At 49.8% G+C, this 15,776-nt stretch overlaps 2 protein-coding genes across 9 annotated transcripts; both read left to right on the top strand.

Annotated features, from left to right (window-relative positions):
- The first annotated feature begins 152 nt into the window (after positions 1 to 152).
- On the top strand, positions 153 to 11,867 carry ATAT1 (alpha tubulin acetyltransferase 1). 8 transcript variants are annotated; one of them, XM_081044146.1, is made up of 13 exons: positions 153 to 286; positions 751 to 811; positions 927 to 1,018; positions 1,142 to 1,202; positions 1,324 to 1,437; positions 1,634 to 1,735; positions 5,948 to 5,993; positions 6,112 to 6,180; positions 7,900 to 7,971; positions 8,140 to 8,383; positions 10,961 to 11,028; positions 11,115 to 11,157; positions 11,512 to 11,867. In XM_081044146.1, exons 1-13 carry the CDS (start codon positions 180 to 182, stop codon positions 11,684 to 11,686), a joined length of 1,254 nt encoding a protein of 417 aa, XP_080900272.1. In that variant the 5' UTR covers positions 153 to 179; the 3' UTR covers positions 11,687 to 11,867. The 8 variants fall into 8 exon arrangements, with proteins under 8 accessions (XP_080900272.1, XP_080900265.1, XP_080900267.1 ...); XM_081044139.1 differs by lacking the exon at positions 11,115 to 11,157 and having other exon boundaries at positions 154 to 286; positions 11,512 to 11,863; XM_081044141.1 differs by lacking the exon at positions 6,112 to 6,180 and having other exon boundaries at positions 154 to 286; positions 11,512 to 11,859.
- A 185-nt stretch (positions 11,868 to 12,052) lies between these two features.
- LOC308495779 (uncharacterized protein C6orf136 homolog) lies at positions 12,053 to 15,767 on the top strand. The gene is made up of 6 exons (XM_081044166.1): positions 12,053 to 12,280; positions 13,569 to 13,970; positions 14,289 to 14,377; positions 14,563 to 14,763; positions 15,328 to 15,397; positions 15,474 to 15,767. Exons 1-6 carry the CDS (start codon positions 12,209 to 12,211, stop codon positions 15,585 to 15,587), a joined length of 948 nt encoding a protein of 315 aa, XP_080900292.1. The 5' UTR covers positions 12,053 to 12,208; the 3' UTR covers positions 15,588 to 15,767.
- Positions 15,768 to 15,776: the final 9 nt, after the last annotated feature.

Raw genomic sequence — 15,776 nt, 5'->3', positions numbered from 1 at the left:
GGGCCTTGGGAGTGGTGCGGAGAGGCGCGTGGCGGGCCCCCGGCCTGGCGGAACGGCGGGCTCTCCAGGCCCCGCCGCCCCCTCCCAGCGCAACAGGAAATAGAGACTCCAGAGGGCGGGGCGGCGAGGGGCGGAAGTGACGTGGGTGGGGTGGGGTGGGGTCCCGTGCACAATGGGCCATGGAGTTCCCATTCGACGTGGATGTGCTGCTCCCGGAGCGGATCACGGTGCTGGACCAGCACCTGCGGCCCCCGGCCCGCCGACCCGGAACCACAACGCCAGCCCGGTGACATCTCAAACCCGCCCCACGGCCCTTGTCTCCCGGTTCTTCTAGAAACCTGACCCGGGCACCACGCCCCCTTCTCTGATGAGTGACCACTCCTTTTGATGTCCCGGCTCACCCAGTTGGTGACCTTTGACTCTAGACTTAGTGGGGTTGATCCGCTTGGATCTATGACTTTTTACCTTTTGCCAACTATGTGATTCCAACCAAAGGATGTGGCTGGCCCGCCTTTCCTGCCTCCCCACAGTCACCTCCCGGGAGGAGGGAGCGTACCACCTTGAAAGGCGGTGTGGCAGAAGTTTGGGTTCCATAGGGGTGGGGTGGAAAAATCAGATTGGAAGACTCCAAGGTAAAGTCAGAGCCTTAAGTGCTGAACTCGGGTTGGGGCTGTGGTCCAGTTTCCCTGGGAGTGCTTGTTTAGAACCCTCTCATTCAGTGATTTTTCTGTTTATCTCCTCCCTCTCTAGTGTTGATTTGCAGCAGCAAATTATGACCATTGTAGATGAACTGGGCAAGGCTTCTGCCAAGGTATTGGGTAGTCTTTCGATGGGGCAAAGGGGAGGCTTCTCTGGGGATGAAGATGAGGGAGACCTGGATCCTTCGGAAGGGACTTGCCGAAAGTCTGTCTTCATCTCCCTGGCAGGCCCAGCATCTTCCTGCCCCCATCACCAGTGCTTCCAGGATGCAGAGTAACCGCCACGTCATGTATGTGCTGAAAGACACTTCAGCTCGACCGTGAGTGCCAGATGCTCTTCCACCCTGGGTTTAATTCCTTCCTCCCACAGCCCCTCTCCCTTTTCTGACTCGACCTCTTTCACATAACCTACTAGCTTGTTCATTATTTTCCCCATCCTATAGGGCTGGAAAAGGAGCCATTATTGGCTTCCTCAAAGTTGGATATAAGAAACTCTTTGTACTGGTGAGTTTATTGGAAGCTGAGAGTTCACATGTTTTGATTCCTAAAGACAAAAGTGCTGGAGTTTGGGAGGTGGCAACGATGTCATGGTTCTAAAAGATATTTATTGTTCTTTTCCTCTTAGGATGATCGTGAGGCTCACAATGAGGTGGAACCACTTTGCATCCTGGATTTTTATATCCATGAGTCACTTCAACGCCATGGCCATGGACGTGAACTCTTCCAGTATATGTTGCAGGTATCACTTATCTCTTCACCAGTCTTTCCAAAATGGAGATCAAGGCCCCTTTGCCCTGAGCCCTGCCAGAGCCCCTGCCTCCCACCGTCCCACCCTCCACGTCCCCATATCCTCCTGCTCCCTTCCCAGGCTCCTGAGTCCTGTTGGCATGTTCTCCCCTCACCTCCTCCTACCCTGAGTCTCCCGTTTCCTGCAGAAGGAGCGAGTTGAACCACACCAACTGGCCATTGACCGACCCTCACAGAAGTTGCTGAAGTTCCTAAATAAACACTACCACCTGGAGACCACTGTCCCACAGGTTAGAGGGTCCACAAGCCAGATCCTCACTGAGCATTCACATTGAATTTATTTATTATTTGGGGGCAGAAAATCGGCACCTTTCAAGCACTCCTTATTCCTCATTATATGGGATTCATTTTCCACAACTAAGCTTTTTGTTTGTTTGTTTTTTAACCACGTCTCATGCTGCAGCTCTCATCTATTTTGACTCTTCATCATGGCTGTTTTGTATATCTAATAATATGTTTGTGCCCTAAACATAGCCAGCTCATTTCTCCTCCTTGTTTCACATAGGCCATTACTTACTCAACCAACATTTATTAAGGGCCCAGAATAATACACATTCCCTGTCCTCAGGGAGTTTTGGTCTATAACAGGGAAGGTGATTGGTTTATAAGTAAATGCAATGTAATGTTACTGATGCTATCCATTCATTCAACAAATATTTATTGAGCACCTGGCACTATTCTGGGCACTAGAAATACTTTACACAATGAAACAGATAAAAGTTTCTGCCCCTGTGGAGCTTATATTCCAGTTGAGGAGACAGACGACATAATAAACAAGTATATACTATGGTTGATTATAAGCGTTCTGGACAAATGAGAGCCAGCAGAGGGCTTGGGAGTGCCATGGGTGGGGATGGCAGTGTGGGATTGCAAGTTTAAATGGGATAAGCAGGGAAGCCTCACTAAGGAAGTGTCATCTGCGTAATAAGTTAAAGGAGGTGAGAATAAGAGCCAAGAGATGTCTGGAGGGAGAGCATCCCAGGCAGAAGCAATGGCTAGTGTAGAGGCCGTGAAGTAGGCTTGTGCCTGGAAGAGTGAATTGGCTGGTGTGACTCGAGTACCATGAGTGACGGTGTGTGGGTGATAAGATCAGCTGTAATGTGGGAGGAAGGACATTTCGGGCCTTAAAAGCTATTTCAAAGGCTTTGGGTTTTACTCTTAAGCGAAAAAAGGAGAACCATTGTAGAGATTTGAGCAGAGATGATAGAGTCTGACTTACTTTTAACTAGATCACTTTAACTGTTCAGAATAAGCAGAAGGGGACCGAGGGCAGAAGAAAGTAGACCAGTTAGGAAGCAACAATCCTGATGAAAAATGGTGGTGGCTCAGACCAAGGTGATTCCAGTAGAGATGGTAAGGAGTGGTCAAATTTTAAATATTGTGAAGCTAAAGGAAATAAGATTTCCTATTAAATTCTCTGTGAAGAAAGAGGGAGAGAGTGAAGGATGATTCCCCAAACTGTTGGCTTGAGAAGTTGGAAGGATGGAGTTGCATTAGCTGAGACAAGTGATGGAGCAGCTTTGGGGGAAGTAGAAGGACTCCATTTTGAATGTGTTAATTGCAGATGTCTGTGATAAAGTCCAGGTTGAGTGGATAGTTAGGTATTTCCCTAGAGATCAGAGATAACATTTAGGGTGGAGAGTTTTCAGTATGCATAGGATACTGAAAGCAGTAAGACAGGATAAGATCATCAAGGAGTGATAGAGAAATAGTCCCAGGACTTGTGCTTTTGGGCATTCATTTAAGAAATAAGGGAGAAGAGAACAAACTGGCAAGTGTGACCAAGGAGTAATAGTGAAGTAGATGAAAACTTACAAGTAGGGTGGCCTGGAAGGCCAGTGAGGAAATTGTTTCCAGGAGAAAGGGATGGCTTACTGAGTCACATGCTGCTGATCAGTGGGATAAGAAGAGGTCTGAGAAGTGACCGATGGATTTATCTGCTTGAGGCCACTGGTGAGCTATTTTGGTGCAGTGGTGGGTGGAAGCCTGGATGGGGAGTCAGTTTAGGAGAAGCCAGGAACTGGAGCGAGCAAGACTAGGCCACTCTTCTAAATGCTGCTTGAAGGTGAACAGAGAAATAGAGCAATAACTAGAGCGGGAAGCATATCAAGAGAAGGTTGATTCTTTTCAGTTGGAAGAATTAACAGCAAAGGAAATTCAGTAGAAAGGAAATTTGATGATGTCAGAGAACATGGGGAAAACTGCTAAAGCAATGTCATTGGGTGGGAAGGGTTGGGAATTCAGTTACCAAGTTAGCCTTGGATAGGAGCATGGAGAGTTAATCCATGGTAACGTGATTTGATTGACATGCTTAGACAGGACATAGGACATGGTGGTGAGCACCACCTTGGGCTTGCGTTTGGGTAAGGAAAGGCTTGGCTTACATTTAATCTTGAAAGGTGAGTGTTTGTCAGGGGGACAGAAGTGGATGGGCTAAGTACTTTTCATGTTGAAGAACCAGAATGAGCAAAGTCAGAGATGTTTTAAGCTACCTGTCAGGACACTGCAGGCAGTTTGGTGTGGGTGGAGTAATGGGCCTGTGCTTGCTGGGGGGAAGATGAGGGTGGGCTGGCAGACATTACGGCAGGGTCAAGGCAGGAGATAGGCAGAGTCTACTCGGAGTGTCTCCCACATGTATTTTTCCCATTAAGAGGCAGCAGAGAGCAGTGGAAGGAGCCCAGTGTTTGGCAACAAACACATTACCCAGGTACCGTGTAAGACCAGAGCAATATTGAGTATAAATAATAATGGCTAATGTTTCACGAGCTCTGTGTGGTATCTACATGCATCATTTCAGTTGGTCCTTGTACTTCTCTTTGAGGTAGGTGCTATTATTGACTCCAGTTCACACTGCTACTTGGTAGAGCTCAAATTTGAACCCATGGCCCACTCTTAATGACCGCATTGAACTCCTGGCTGAAAGGCTGCAGCTAGAATCAAGTGTCGGGGGCGTGGGGCCCAGCTCTGCCACTTTTTGCTACTCAGCTTTGGGCAAGCCATGTCCAAGCCTTTTTCACTCTTCTTTAAAATAGTGACTCCAAGGATTGTTGCGAAGGTCAACTTGAATAATATAGTTTGTGGTTACACTTGCCAGTTTGTGACAATATAATGAAATCACCCTACAGTGATGAGTTAGTCGCTATCAGAGTGGTGCCCTGTCCTCCGGCAAGTCTTCCCTCCACAACCCCACCCATGTGAGCCCTACTGAAATCTTAGTTTTTCTCAGTATTTCTGTACTCAAATCATTTGGCCTTGCTAATGTGTTTTGTTTTGAAGGTGTTGTGTGGACAGTTTTGGATGCCTTCCTTGACTTGACGTTTTGTGCACTGTGTCTTCATTAGCCTGGGTCCTGGGAGAAACTAAAAGTAGGGTCTGGGATTTTGTTTTTAAGATAATATTCACTATTTTAACTGTTTAAAATAACACAATTCAGCGGTTTTTAGCATATTCACAATGTTGTGCAATTACCACCATTGTCTAATTCCAGAACATTTCCATCACCCAAAAAGAAACATGGTATTCATTCACCAGTCACATCCGGTTCCCATTCTGCCAGCCTGTTAACCAATAATATACTCTCTGGAATTGCTTATTCTGGATATTTTATATAAATGGAATTATGCAATGTGTAGCTTTTGTGGTTAGCTTTCACTTAGCATAACATTTGAGGGGTTTCATCCATATTGTAGTATGTGTCAGTACTTTGTTCCTTTTTATGGCTGAAGAACATGTATGGGTATACCACATTTTGTTTATCCATTTATCAGCTGATTGATATTTGCTGGTTTTTATTTTTTGTCTATTATGAATAGTACTGCTATAAATATTTGTGTATAAGATTTTGTTTGCACTTGTATTTTTAATTCTTTTGGGTATGTACCTAAGAGTGGAATTGCTGTCATGTGGTGATTCTGTGTCTGTTTTTCCAATGACTGTAACATTTTACATCTCCACCAGCAATGGTTAAGTGTTTCAATTTCTCCCCAGCCTCACCAATATTTATTTCCCTTTTTAAAAAAATAATAATTATCTTAATGGGTATGAAGTGATATCTCTTTGTGGTTTTGATTTGCATCTCCCTAATGACTAATGTTACTGAGTACCTTTCAAGTGCTTTCCATTGGTCTGTATGTCTCTCCTTAGGCCTCTACCACACCATTTTTTATTACTGTGGCTTTGTAGTATTGAGATCAGGAAGTGTGACTCTTCCAACTTTGTTCTCCTTTTTCAAGATTGTTTTGGCTATTCGAAGTCCTTTGTAATTCCATATCAACTTTGGGTACAACTTATCAGGGTCTGAGTGTGACTGAGTCTGTTCAGGACAGGAAGGCTGGCTTTTGTTCCTCCCACTGTGGTTATTCCAGCATAGGGTTCTGTACCCAAGTATGTTCTGAGTGACTGAATGGACAACTGTAACATATTTGGCTTGTTTTGTCTTGTAGGTGAACAACTTTGTGATCTTCGAAGGCTTCTTTGCCCACCAGCATCGTAAGTGTTCTCACCTTGTGTGTGTTGGTCAACTAGTTGGGGTGAGGGAAAGGAAAGAGGTGGATGCTTGGTCGCACTGGCCCCACACTGAGGGACACCACCGCTTCCTTCCTCACAGGGCCCCCCGCTCCCTCTCTGAGGGCGACTCGACACTCTCGCGCTGCTGTGCTCGATCCTCCGCCCGCTGGTAAAGCTGCACTGGTGGGCCTGCAGGGCAGTGAGGGCGCCTTACTCTGAGGCCACAGGGCACTATGGCATCTGTGGGCAGGCTGGAAAAATTCTAAAGCAACCTAGTGTCCAGCAGTGCTTCCCCATTTGCCTGTAACCTCATGGGAGCTCAGTGCATTTGAACTTGTTGAGACTTAACTAAGAGCTCATTGGGAGCCTGTTTGACGATGGATGTTGACGGAGTCTCTTGCTGCTTTGGGTCCATACACATAGGCCAGAGTCAGGTTCCTTTGTAAACCCCACAGGTCTGTCAGCGAGGGTCAGGCACATGCAGTCAGCCCTTCCATTTCCAGTCACAGAATAGTGACATGAATGGGCCCAAGTTTAAATACTAGATTTAGACGAGAATGCTCAGAATTTATAACATTACCAACCAAATAATGAAACTGATCTGGAGGCAGCAGACCTCGGAGGTACTGAAATGCTGCCCATGTCTCCTCCCCCATTCTCACCACGCGCTCCCTGCCAGTCTGAGCCCCACTCCCGCCTCACTGCCTCCCAAGGTACAGAAGCACAGCCATCTCCTGGCTGCCCAGTACACACTCACACAGAAGGGCCCCGCCTGCCTCATGGCCAGGAAAGGGGGCAGCCACCACCCCAAAGACAGTCCAGTGCCAGTTATTAGCTTCAGCCAGTGTCAGGGACTGAGGCAATTCACATCTGTGACAGTTGATTTCCCAGGCTGCCCCCATATGGCTCCTGCTGATGTAGGGCTGTGAGGGATGAGAGCCAGTAAGGAGTGTGAGGACGCATGTCCACAGTGGCGGGACTGTGGATATAGCTTCCATGGGTTTCCTGAGATGTCTCTCATTTGCCACCCACGATGGAGAACTTCTTGAGAGGGAAAAGGAGGGAGCAAGTAGAGAAGTGAGGGGCCGGGAGGCAGAGCTTTGGATAATAAGTTAGCCTCCCATTTACTCTGCTGACTTTTTTATTTACTTTTTTACACTACTTTGACACTCTATTATTTTGTATTAATTTCAGGTGTACAGCATACTGCTTAAACACTTACGTAACTTAAGAAGTGATCCCCCTGACTAGTCTAGTCCCCATCTGACACCATTCTTATTTATTACCATATTACTGACTATATCCCCTATGCTGTACTTTACCCATTTACTCTGGTAACTCCTTTCCAGATATCTGTGTTTTTCCTCATCCTTTTTTTTTTTTTTAATAAAACTTCAATCTTTTCCCATCTTTGCACCTGAAGGAGAGATTCTGCCCACCCCAACCTCTCCTGACCTCTCCACAGAATTCCTGATTAACCAAGGGCTTTGTCCATCTCATCTCGAGGGACCTGGGGTCCTCGTTGACCCAGTGGGACCATTGCATGGCCCCAGAATCCCAGGGGCCTGACAACACCCGCTGCCAGTAAGAGCTCAGCTCCCTTGGCCACCCTTGTCCTGCGCCTCCCAGGCCCCCGAGTCTCCCCCTGGATCTTTTCCCCCTCCTTCTGGCTCTCCTCAGAAGTGCTCCAGCATCACTCCTGACCCTAATTCCTTTTCGGTGTGATGGCATTATCACAGAGCTACTGCTTCTGTGATAGAGTTAAGCTCTCCTCCTTCCCCAGAAGGAGCTATGGTGTCAGGGAGCAGAGGTTTGGGGTCAGGGTGGGGGGAAGGGTGCAGAATTGGTCTCCTGATGCTTACCTTGCCTGTGTCTTCTCCACCACCAGCTCCAGCGAGGAAGCTACCACCCAAGAGAGCAGAGGGAGACATTAAGCCATACTCCTCTAGTGACCGAGAATGTAAGACTGCGGTAGGGTGTCTGGGCTTGGGGGCCTTAACTCAAGCGAACGATTCATTCCCTCTAAAGGTTCTGAGTTCTTTTTTCTACCCTAATTTTTGCTGTCATGACTCTTTTCCCTCTCCTTTTTTTCTTTGTCTGTCTTGCTCTTTATTCTCCCTCTCCTCAGTTCTGAAGGTAGCTGTGGAGCCTCCTTGGCCCCTCAACAGGGCCCCTCGCCGAGCTACACCTCCAGTCCACCCACCCCCCCGCTCCAGCAGCCTGGGAAACTCTCCAGAGCGGGGTCCCCTCCGCCCCTTTGTGCCAGAGCAGGAGCTGCTGCGTTCCCTGCGCCTCTGCCCCCCACACCCTACCGCCCGCCTCCTGCTGGCTACCGACCCTGGGGGCAGCCCAGCCCAGCGTCGCCGCACCAGGTAATAGGAGTTGGAGGCTAGGGAGCCTCAAGAGTGTGTTAGAAACGGCAAAGGGCCGTTTGAATCCATTAGAGACATGAAGCAATAGGACAGGTGGGTTGGGAGGGTCCTGAAACCTTTGAAGAATATATTGGAGAATTCTTGAGGGAGTGCTCGGGGAATAAATGACAGTGAGGGAGCAGAACAGGACTTTATATGGAGTCTAGGGACCCTAGTTTTATAGTGAGAATTGGAAGGGCAGGAAGAATCCAGATCCATGGGTGGGAGAAACTGAGCCTCTAAGTTGGGGGAAATTGTGGTATAATACTTACTGGGACTGTCTCTGACAATTTGGGAAGCCACTGGCCCCATGTCAGTGCCTTGTGTGGCAGGAGTCCATCAAGCAGGCGGAGTGGGCATCTCCTGTATTTCTCTCCCTAGCTTTCTTTTCAACTCTGACTTCTGTTTTTCTCTCTTCCCCCCTTTTCCCTCTCCCTGCCTCCTATCCATAACATCCTTCCACAGCTCCCTTCCCCGCTCTGATGACAGTCGATACTGAGAGACAGTTAGTTAACTCCCTCCCCTTCCTGGGAAACCCTGGGTGGGCAGAGACCCCTCCCCCTGAGAACCCCAGACCCATTCTTCCATTGCATTCCCCAGGATCTAGTGGAACCTGACAGCACATAGGATTCCTTTTTGCCGTTTTCGGACAACTAGGTCGTCAGGGTCCCAGATGGCCTACTACTTTGTGGCTTTTCTTGCCATAGAAAGCATCCCTTCTCTCCTAACTTGGTCTCTGAACAGTCCCAGACAGCGTGAATGGCTGCCAGATCCCATGGCTGGGTGGCTTATACTAAGTATCCAGAGAAGCATACACTGGCTTGCTGTCAGACTCTGGAACACCATGGAAGGTCCAAGGGCCTCTTCTGCCAGGGAAGCCTTTCCAGGAGTCTTATCCGTGGAGTAAATCCCATGTTCACTCTGCAGTGTCTACTAGTGGCCCTAAGATGGCTTTGTGCTACCTGCCACACTTACCTTTCAGCCTGCTGACGCCAGCCAATGAGCTCTGCTTCAGAGCAGCCAGTTAGGTAGGACAGGGACTTAGCAGCTCCTTAAAGGGATGCACTCAACATTGCCAAGCTCTTCATTACCTGTTTTGTGTATATGTATATGTCAGGGAGCCCCTGAGCTGATGTCTGCTTTGGACACCACCACTTCCCGCAGACCCAGGTTCCATGAGGGAGTCATTTTCTTGGCAGTAGACCCCAGCAAGCACACTGGGATCACAGCCATGTTTCAGAAGATAAGCCTGAGTCTCAAGGATCTGTTAGCTCCCAGAACTGCTCGCGTCCATCCCTCCCCGGTAGTTAGATGCTGATGTATTCCTATCTTGTGAGATTGTCTTGAGATGATGGGAAACCCTTCTCTGACCTTCCTTTCTTCTTTTCTCCATACCAAAAACCTTTTTCCCTGCTCCATATCCGGGGTATAAAACATCTTTCCCCCTCCCTACCCTCTGAATATGTGGTAGATCAGGTACCCCCACTGTGTTCCCCCAAATCCTTGGGAGCAGGATCTCCCTTTCTCCAGACTCATTCCCCCTTTCTTTTCCCTCTTAGTGTTGTCTGAATAAAGTGTGAATTCCTTTGTTTTTCAAATGGACATTTTCAATGAAAAAAACACCCCAAAAAACCAACTTAAGGTCTCAGCCTCATTTATGTGTCACCACTTGTTGTCCTGGGATCTCGGGATGTCTGTCCCTCTCATCTTCCTCACTGCTGAGATCTGCAGATCTTCCAACAAGGAGTTCTAGAGCTCGCCTTGCAGGATCTGGTGTCTGTCTGCCCATCCCTGCTTCATTGCTGGATCTTCTCCCCCGGATTCTGCCTCTTCTCATGGCACTGGATCCTCTGTGTAGGCTTCTGAATTTACTTCTCCATTCCCTCCAGAAACCTCCGGCTCTCCCCAATGACTTCTACCCTTTACCCCAGGCCAGCCCTTGCCGAGATGTGAAAATTTACCAAAATCCCTGGGATCCACTATGTCCTGAAAACAATCCCCCAATTGTTCCCTGGATTCCTCTTCCCACTGATTTCCTGCCCTTCCCCCACACACAAACCCTTGGACTTCTCTCAAGACAATCCCTTACCTCTGTTGAGGGCCCAACATAGTCTGTCACATATCTTCAAAGGCTCCCTTCCTTTTCCTCCTAAATTCAACTTGACTACTGCCTACAATTAAGGTAACTGTTTTCCAAACCAAACGTCAGGGCACCTGGTCCAACAAATTCGTGTAGCCTACATGTGAGTCTGTTTTTAAGAGATGATTCGCATCACATTTAGCTTTACTTTTAATACATTACCCCAACTAGAAATAATAAAGCAACAAATCAGGATTGTTCCAGAAAATCTTTGGGGGTATCAAATGAGCTCCCTCCCCTTTTCTGGGGCACAGCTTAGATGAAAACCCCACAGAAAGGATAAGTACATTTCTGTGTGTTCCTGTGCTGTTCCTTTTATCCCTCTCCTCTGGTTCCTCCATATCCACTCATCTTTCATCCTATAGCCTCTTCCCCATCATCTCCCATTTCTTCTACAGGGGGCTGGTAGCCCAAAGCTGCTGCTACAGCCGCCATGGGGGGTTGAATTCCTCATCCCCCAATACAGGTAAGTATTCATCCCTCCTCAAATCAAGTAGGCCATATTCTCTACTGATTCCAGCTTTCCCATGCACATGCCTGGTATTTCCCCAGGCAACCAGGAATGGAAGCAGGGGAAACAGGAGTCCGAGAATAGGTGAGGCCCCGCCCATCCCCTGCCAGCCTCCCGCCACCGCTGCCTGTCTCCTTTCCTAACATCACTCTCAGCTCCTTCCTCTGAAATCTTATTTTCCGAACTGGACGCCAGCTCTTCTCCCGAATTCTCCTACCTAATATCCTACACGCCTCTTTCCACACTGGTTCAATTTTGGTACTTCCTTCAGCACTGTCTGAGGAGTTTCAAGTTTGCACCTAGTGCTAATGGTTCCAGCCTCATACCCTGTCCTGTGTCCTTCACTATGTAAGAGCCAGACAGACCTGGGAGAGTCTGACCTTCACACTCACTGCAGTACCTGTATAACCCACTCTCCATCTGCCTCCTACCTACCAGGTCTGCCAGTGAGGAGCAGGTCTTGTCACAGGATGGGGATGGGGAGGAACCCATGCACACAGTTCCTGCACAGGCACAGGCCCCGCCAGCCCAGTACTGGACAATGGCTGGGGACATGCTCAACGCCAGGTTCATTCGAAACTTGCAGGAACGTCGCAGCACCAGGCCTTGGTGACAGCAACCACCGTCACACCTTCAAAGTCAGTTATTATTTGTCACTCTACAGGAGATAGCCAAAGCCCACCCTCATACTAGATGTATTCATTCATTCATTCAACAGGCTTATCAGTGCTAAATCGTTTGTATCTTATTTTTAACCAGGGCAATAAAGTATTTGTATCACGAGAGCCGCCGAGGAACTTAAGTGTGGTTACTTGAGTCGCTCCGCACTCTCCCCGCACCCGTTGGGCCCCATCCTGCCCAGCTCCGCGCAGGCACCCGGGCGCGGGCACACTCGCGGCCGCCAACTCGCTGCGCAAGCGCTCTAAGGCAGCCCCCGCTCTGGGGAGCGCAGGCGCACTGAGCCGCAGCCCCGGCCTCCGCGCCTCCCTGGAACCCGCCGCGGTGCGCAAGCGCCCTCCCCTGAGGCCCTCACACCCCCCCTTTCCCCTTCGAGAAGCCGGCTCCGGGGCGCGTTCACCCCGTGAGGAGGCCGGAGGCCGCACTCAGGAGGCGAGCTCCCTACTCCCGGAAGGTCATGTACCAGCCCAGCAGGGGGGCGGCCCGGCGTCTCGGCCCCTGCCTCCGGGCCTACCAAGCTCGCCCCCAGGTGAGAGCAGGCGGCGGGAGGCGAGGGGGTGGGGCGAGACCCTCCTCGGAGCCGCCGGGGGGCGGAGCGCGCTCGCCGTCCCGCGCAGGCGCGGTGATGGCCCACCGCCCCTTCCCACCGCGCCCCGCGGCGCGCTGAGGGGCCCGGGGTCGCGGGGGCCCAGGGGGCGGCGCCGGCAGCCCTGGCGCTCGCGGGCGCCCCTTCTCCCGGGCCTGGGGCGGGCAGGCGGGCTTGGAGGGCCGGCGGCGGGGCGACTCCGCGGTTCCCTGTGTCTGGAGGTGATTTGAAGGGCAGGGGGTGGAGAGGTTCGCGCCTCCCTGGCGTTCCCTGGTCCCGACTGGACAGACCTGCGGGCGCGCTGTGCCGCCCGCGCAGCTCGAGCCCGGACAAGCGGTCCTGGCAGGAAGGCCGGCCCGGGGGGACCCGGTTCTTGCCACGCCCCCGGCGGAGTCGGCGCCTCGGGGACACCGTCCGGGACAGAGGTACCCGCGCGGCCTGCTCGCCTTCCCGGGAGTAACAGCCCTGGGGGTTCCTGGGGAAGCGGAGGGACTCGGGTCGGGCGTGACTTTGGGTGACCTCCTCTCCATCGCCGTGTCAACGTCGGTAAACCGGGGGGAGTGAGGTCCGGCCTTTAACAGTCTCGGGCTTGTGTCGCTGGGACCCGAAATGATAATAGCTCACATTTATTTATATATCACTTTTATAGGTCGCAAGGTTTTATTACATTGATTAGCTTACATAGTCCTCATAATAACTCAGTGTGGCTTCGTCATCCTCATTTATAAGAGAACATTTGTAGGAAACTGAGCCATAGGGAATGAGTGCCTAAGGATACGTGATAGGATCGGTACTCAAAGAAATGTCTCCTGTTCCAGTTGAATGTGGTTTTTTCTCTATGCAACATCTGCCTCACACACTTAATGGTGGAGTTGTGTTACCGACCCCATCATTTCATCCACAGTGTAATAAAATTTGTTTTTCATTCATTTGTTCATTCTTCAAACACGTACATGATCCTTGCTATAAGACAGGTAGAACTGTCCCCAGGCAGTATTGAAATCTTAAACAAATGAAAAAGTATTTGCTAATGTTTTGGGGAGGTGCTTGTCATAGGAAACTGTTTCCTCCTGGAGATGGTGGTGAATCCATCCCATTTTCCTCTAGTAATTCCATCTCTACTGTCCGGAGGAGCAGATGGGATTGGAAGCGTGTTAAGGAGCACAGTTTGCATGAAGGGGCATTAGGTCGCCACATCCTTACCTTTTTCCCTTTTGTTCTTCCTCCTTAGGACCAGCTTTCTCCATGGGCTCTGCCATTCCCACCCCTGTGGCCCCAGTCCACGACTACTACTTCTCCAACTTCTCCTCCTCTTTGGTCTCCCCCACCCACACCCCCCCCCACCCCGCTGCTTCCCAGGGCTCTCCCACTACCTCTTCCTCAGGTCCCAGCCCTCAGCTCACCATGGGTGGTTCTCCCTCCAGGAAAGGGGGAGGAGGGACCAGGACCTGAGTTGCATAGCGGCTGCCTGGATGGGCTCAGGAGCCTATTTGAGGGACCTCCCTGCCCCTACCCTGGAGCTCTGATACTTTTCCAAGCCCCTGGAACCTCCCGCCCTTCCCCTACCACTCCATCGGGAGAACCCAGTATGGAGGAGCACCTGGCTGTCATGTATGAGAGACTGAGACAAGAGGTAAGTCAGTCCGAAAGTGATCTTTATACACATTGGGAAGGAACCTAGGTAATACTTGGAAATAGAGGGTTATTTCCCCTCTATTTGGGGAAATATTTCCCCTCTATTTGTGGATTCTTTCTTGGAACCACAAGGCAAGCATAGAAATATGTTACAGACATTTCCCAAGGAAGCGTCTCCTCAGTTTGGATTAAGGGAAGTTAAACGGCACGGAGATGATCTTTCACTCGGGGGAATAAGGAAGCACCAAAAATAGGAAACTGAGAAATAGGATCATCTTTTCTTTCCCACCGGGCTGACGCCTTCTTCTTCACCTAGCTCCCCAATCTCTTCCTTCACTCCCATGACTACACTCTCTACTCATCGGATGTGGAATTCATCAATGAGATCCTGAACATACGTACCAAGTGAGAATCCAGGCATGGGTGGGCCTTGGGGAGAAAAAAAGGACCCAGTGTACGTACTTGACCCTTTTCACATACTAGAGAACGTCTTAGGCTGCTTCTCTACAACTGTTCCCCATTGCTCATATAGTGGCCAGTTTGGTTTTCTGATTCTGCATTGAGATTTCTTTCCCATCCCTTCTTCACAGGGGCCGGACATGGTATATTCTGTCACTGACCCTCTGTCGCTTCCTGGCCTGGAACTATTTTGCACAACTTCAGTTGGAGATTCTACAGCTAACTCGCCACCCTGAGAACTGGACCCTGCAAGCCCGCTGGCGGCTTGTGGGGCTGCCCATCCACATGCTCTTTCTGCGTTTCTACAAGCGTGACAAGGAAGAGCTTTACCGGTAAGAAGGGAAGAAGGACTCACACTAGAGTCAGTGTCCTCCGCATACCCTTTTAGGATTGATGGTCTGGGCTCGCACAGTCCTTCACCTGCCTGACTTGACTGCAGGTTCCTTGTTCTAGTGTACTTCAATGTAGCCAAAGTAGGGTGTATTAGGAAAGCTCTGAACTCAGCTTTTCTTCATGTATATTACCTGGCACATTGTAGGTATTTATTTATTGAACATGTGAAAATTCCTGTCTCATAGTTGAGCCTCACCACCTTAGGTAAAGTACCTGGTAAATGTCTGGCCAAGTAGAATCCCAAGAAATTGTTAGGCTTGCCCCACACCAGCAGTTCACAAACTTTGCTGCACAGTGGAATCATCTAAGGATCTTTGTAAAATATTGATATCAGACGTTCTGATTTAATTGGGACAGGGTGCAGCCTGGGTATCAGGATTTTTCAAAGTTCCCCAGGTGATCGAATATGTAGCAAAGTTAATGAACTACTAATTTAAGCAAATGCTAGAGTTAAACTGTGAGACCAGTCACCTTCTCCCCCGGTAAGCCTCTTCTTTCACCAGGACCTATGACGCCTATTCTACCTTCCACCTGAATTCCAGTGGTCTCATTTGTCGCCATCACCTAGACAAAGTGAGTCCTAGGGCTGGGTGGGGCAGGGCAAGGGGCAGCACATCCTGCTAACTGGCAGTGACCTTTCTCTCTGCAGCTGATGCCTTCACACTCACCCCCAACGCCTGTGAAGAAACTGCTTGTGGGAGCCCTGGTGACTCTGGGGCTGTCGGAGCCAGAGCCCAACTTACGCCTGTGTCCCAAGGCCTGATCAGGAACTGGGGTGGGGGCAGCACTGAGACTTGGCTGCGCACAACAGGAGGAAGTGGAAGCGGCTAAGAATCTCAGGCCAGCTTCCTCCCCTCTTCTCTCTTCTTCCTTTCTATTTCATGCTGTGGAAAACTGCTGTGTAATTAAACTTGTAAATAATAAAGTCTAAGTGAAAACCTGAGATCAAATT

This window comes from Rhinolophus hipposideros (assembly GCF_964194185.1).
Source record: "Rhinolophus hipposideros genome assembly, chromosome: 3".
Lineage (NCBI taxonomy): Eukaryota > Metazoa > Chordata > Mammalia > Chiroptera > Rhinolophidae > Rhinolophus > Rhinolophus hipposideros.
The sequence above is the reverse complement of the archived record's forward strand: the minus strand, read 5'-3'. Positions and strand labels throughout refer to the sequence as shown.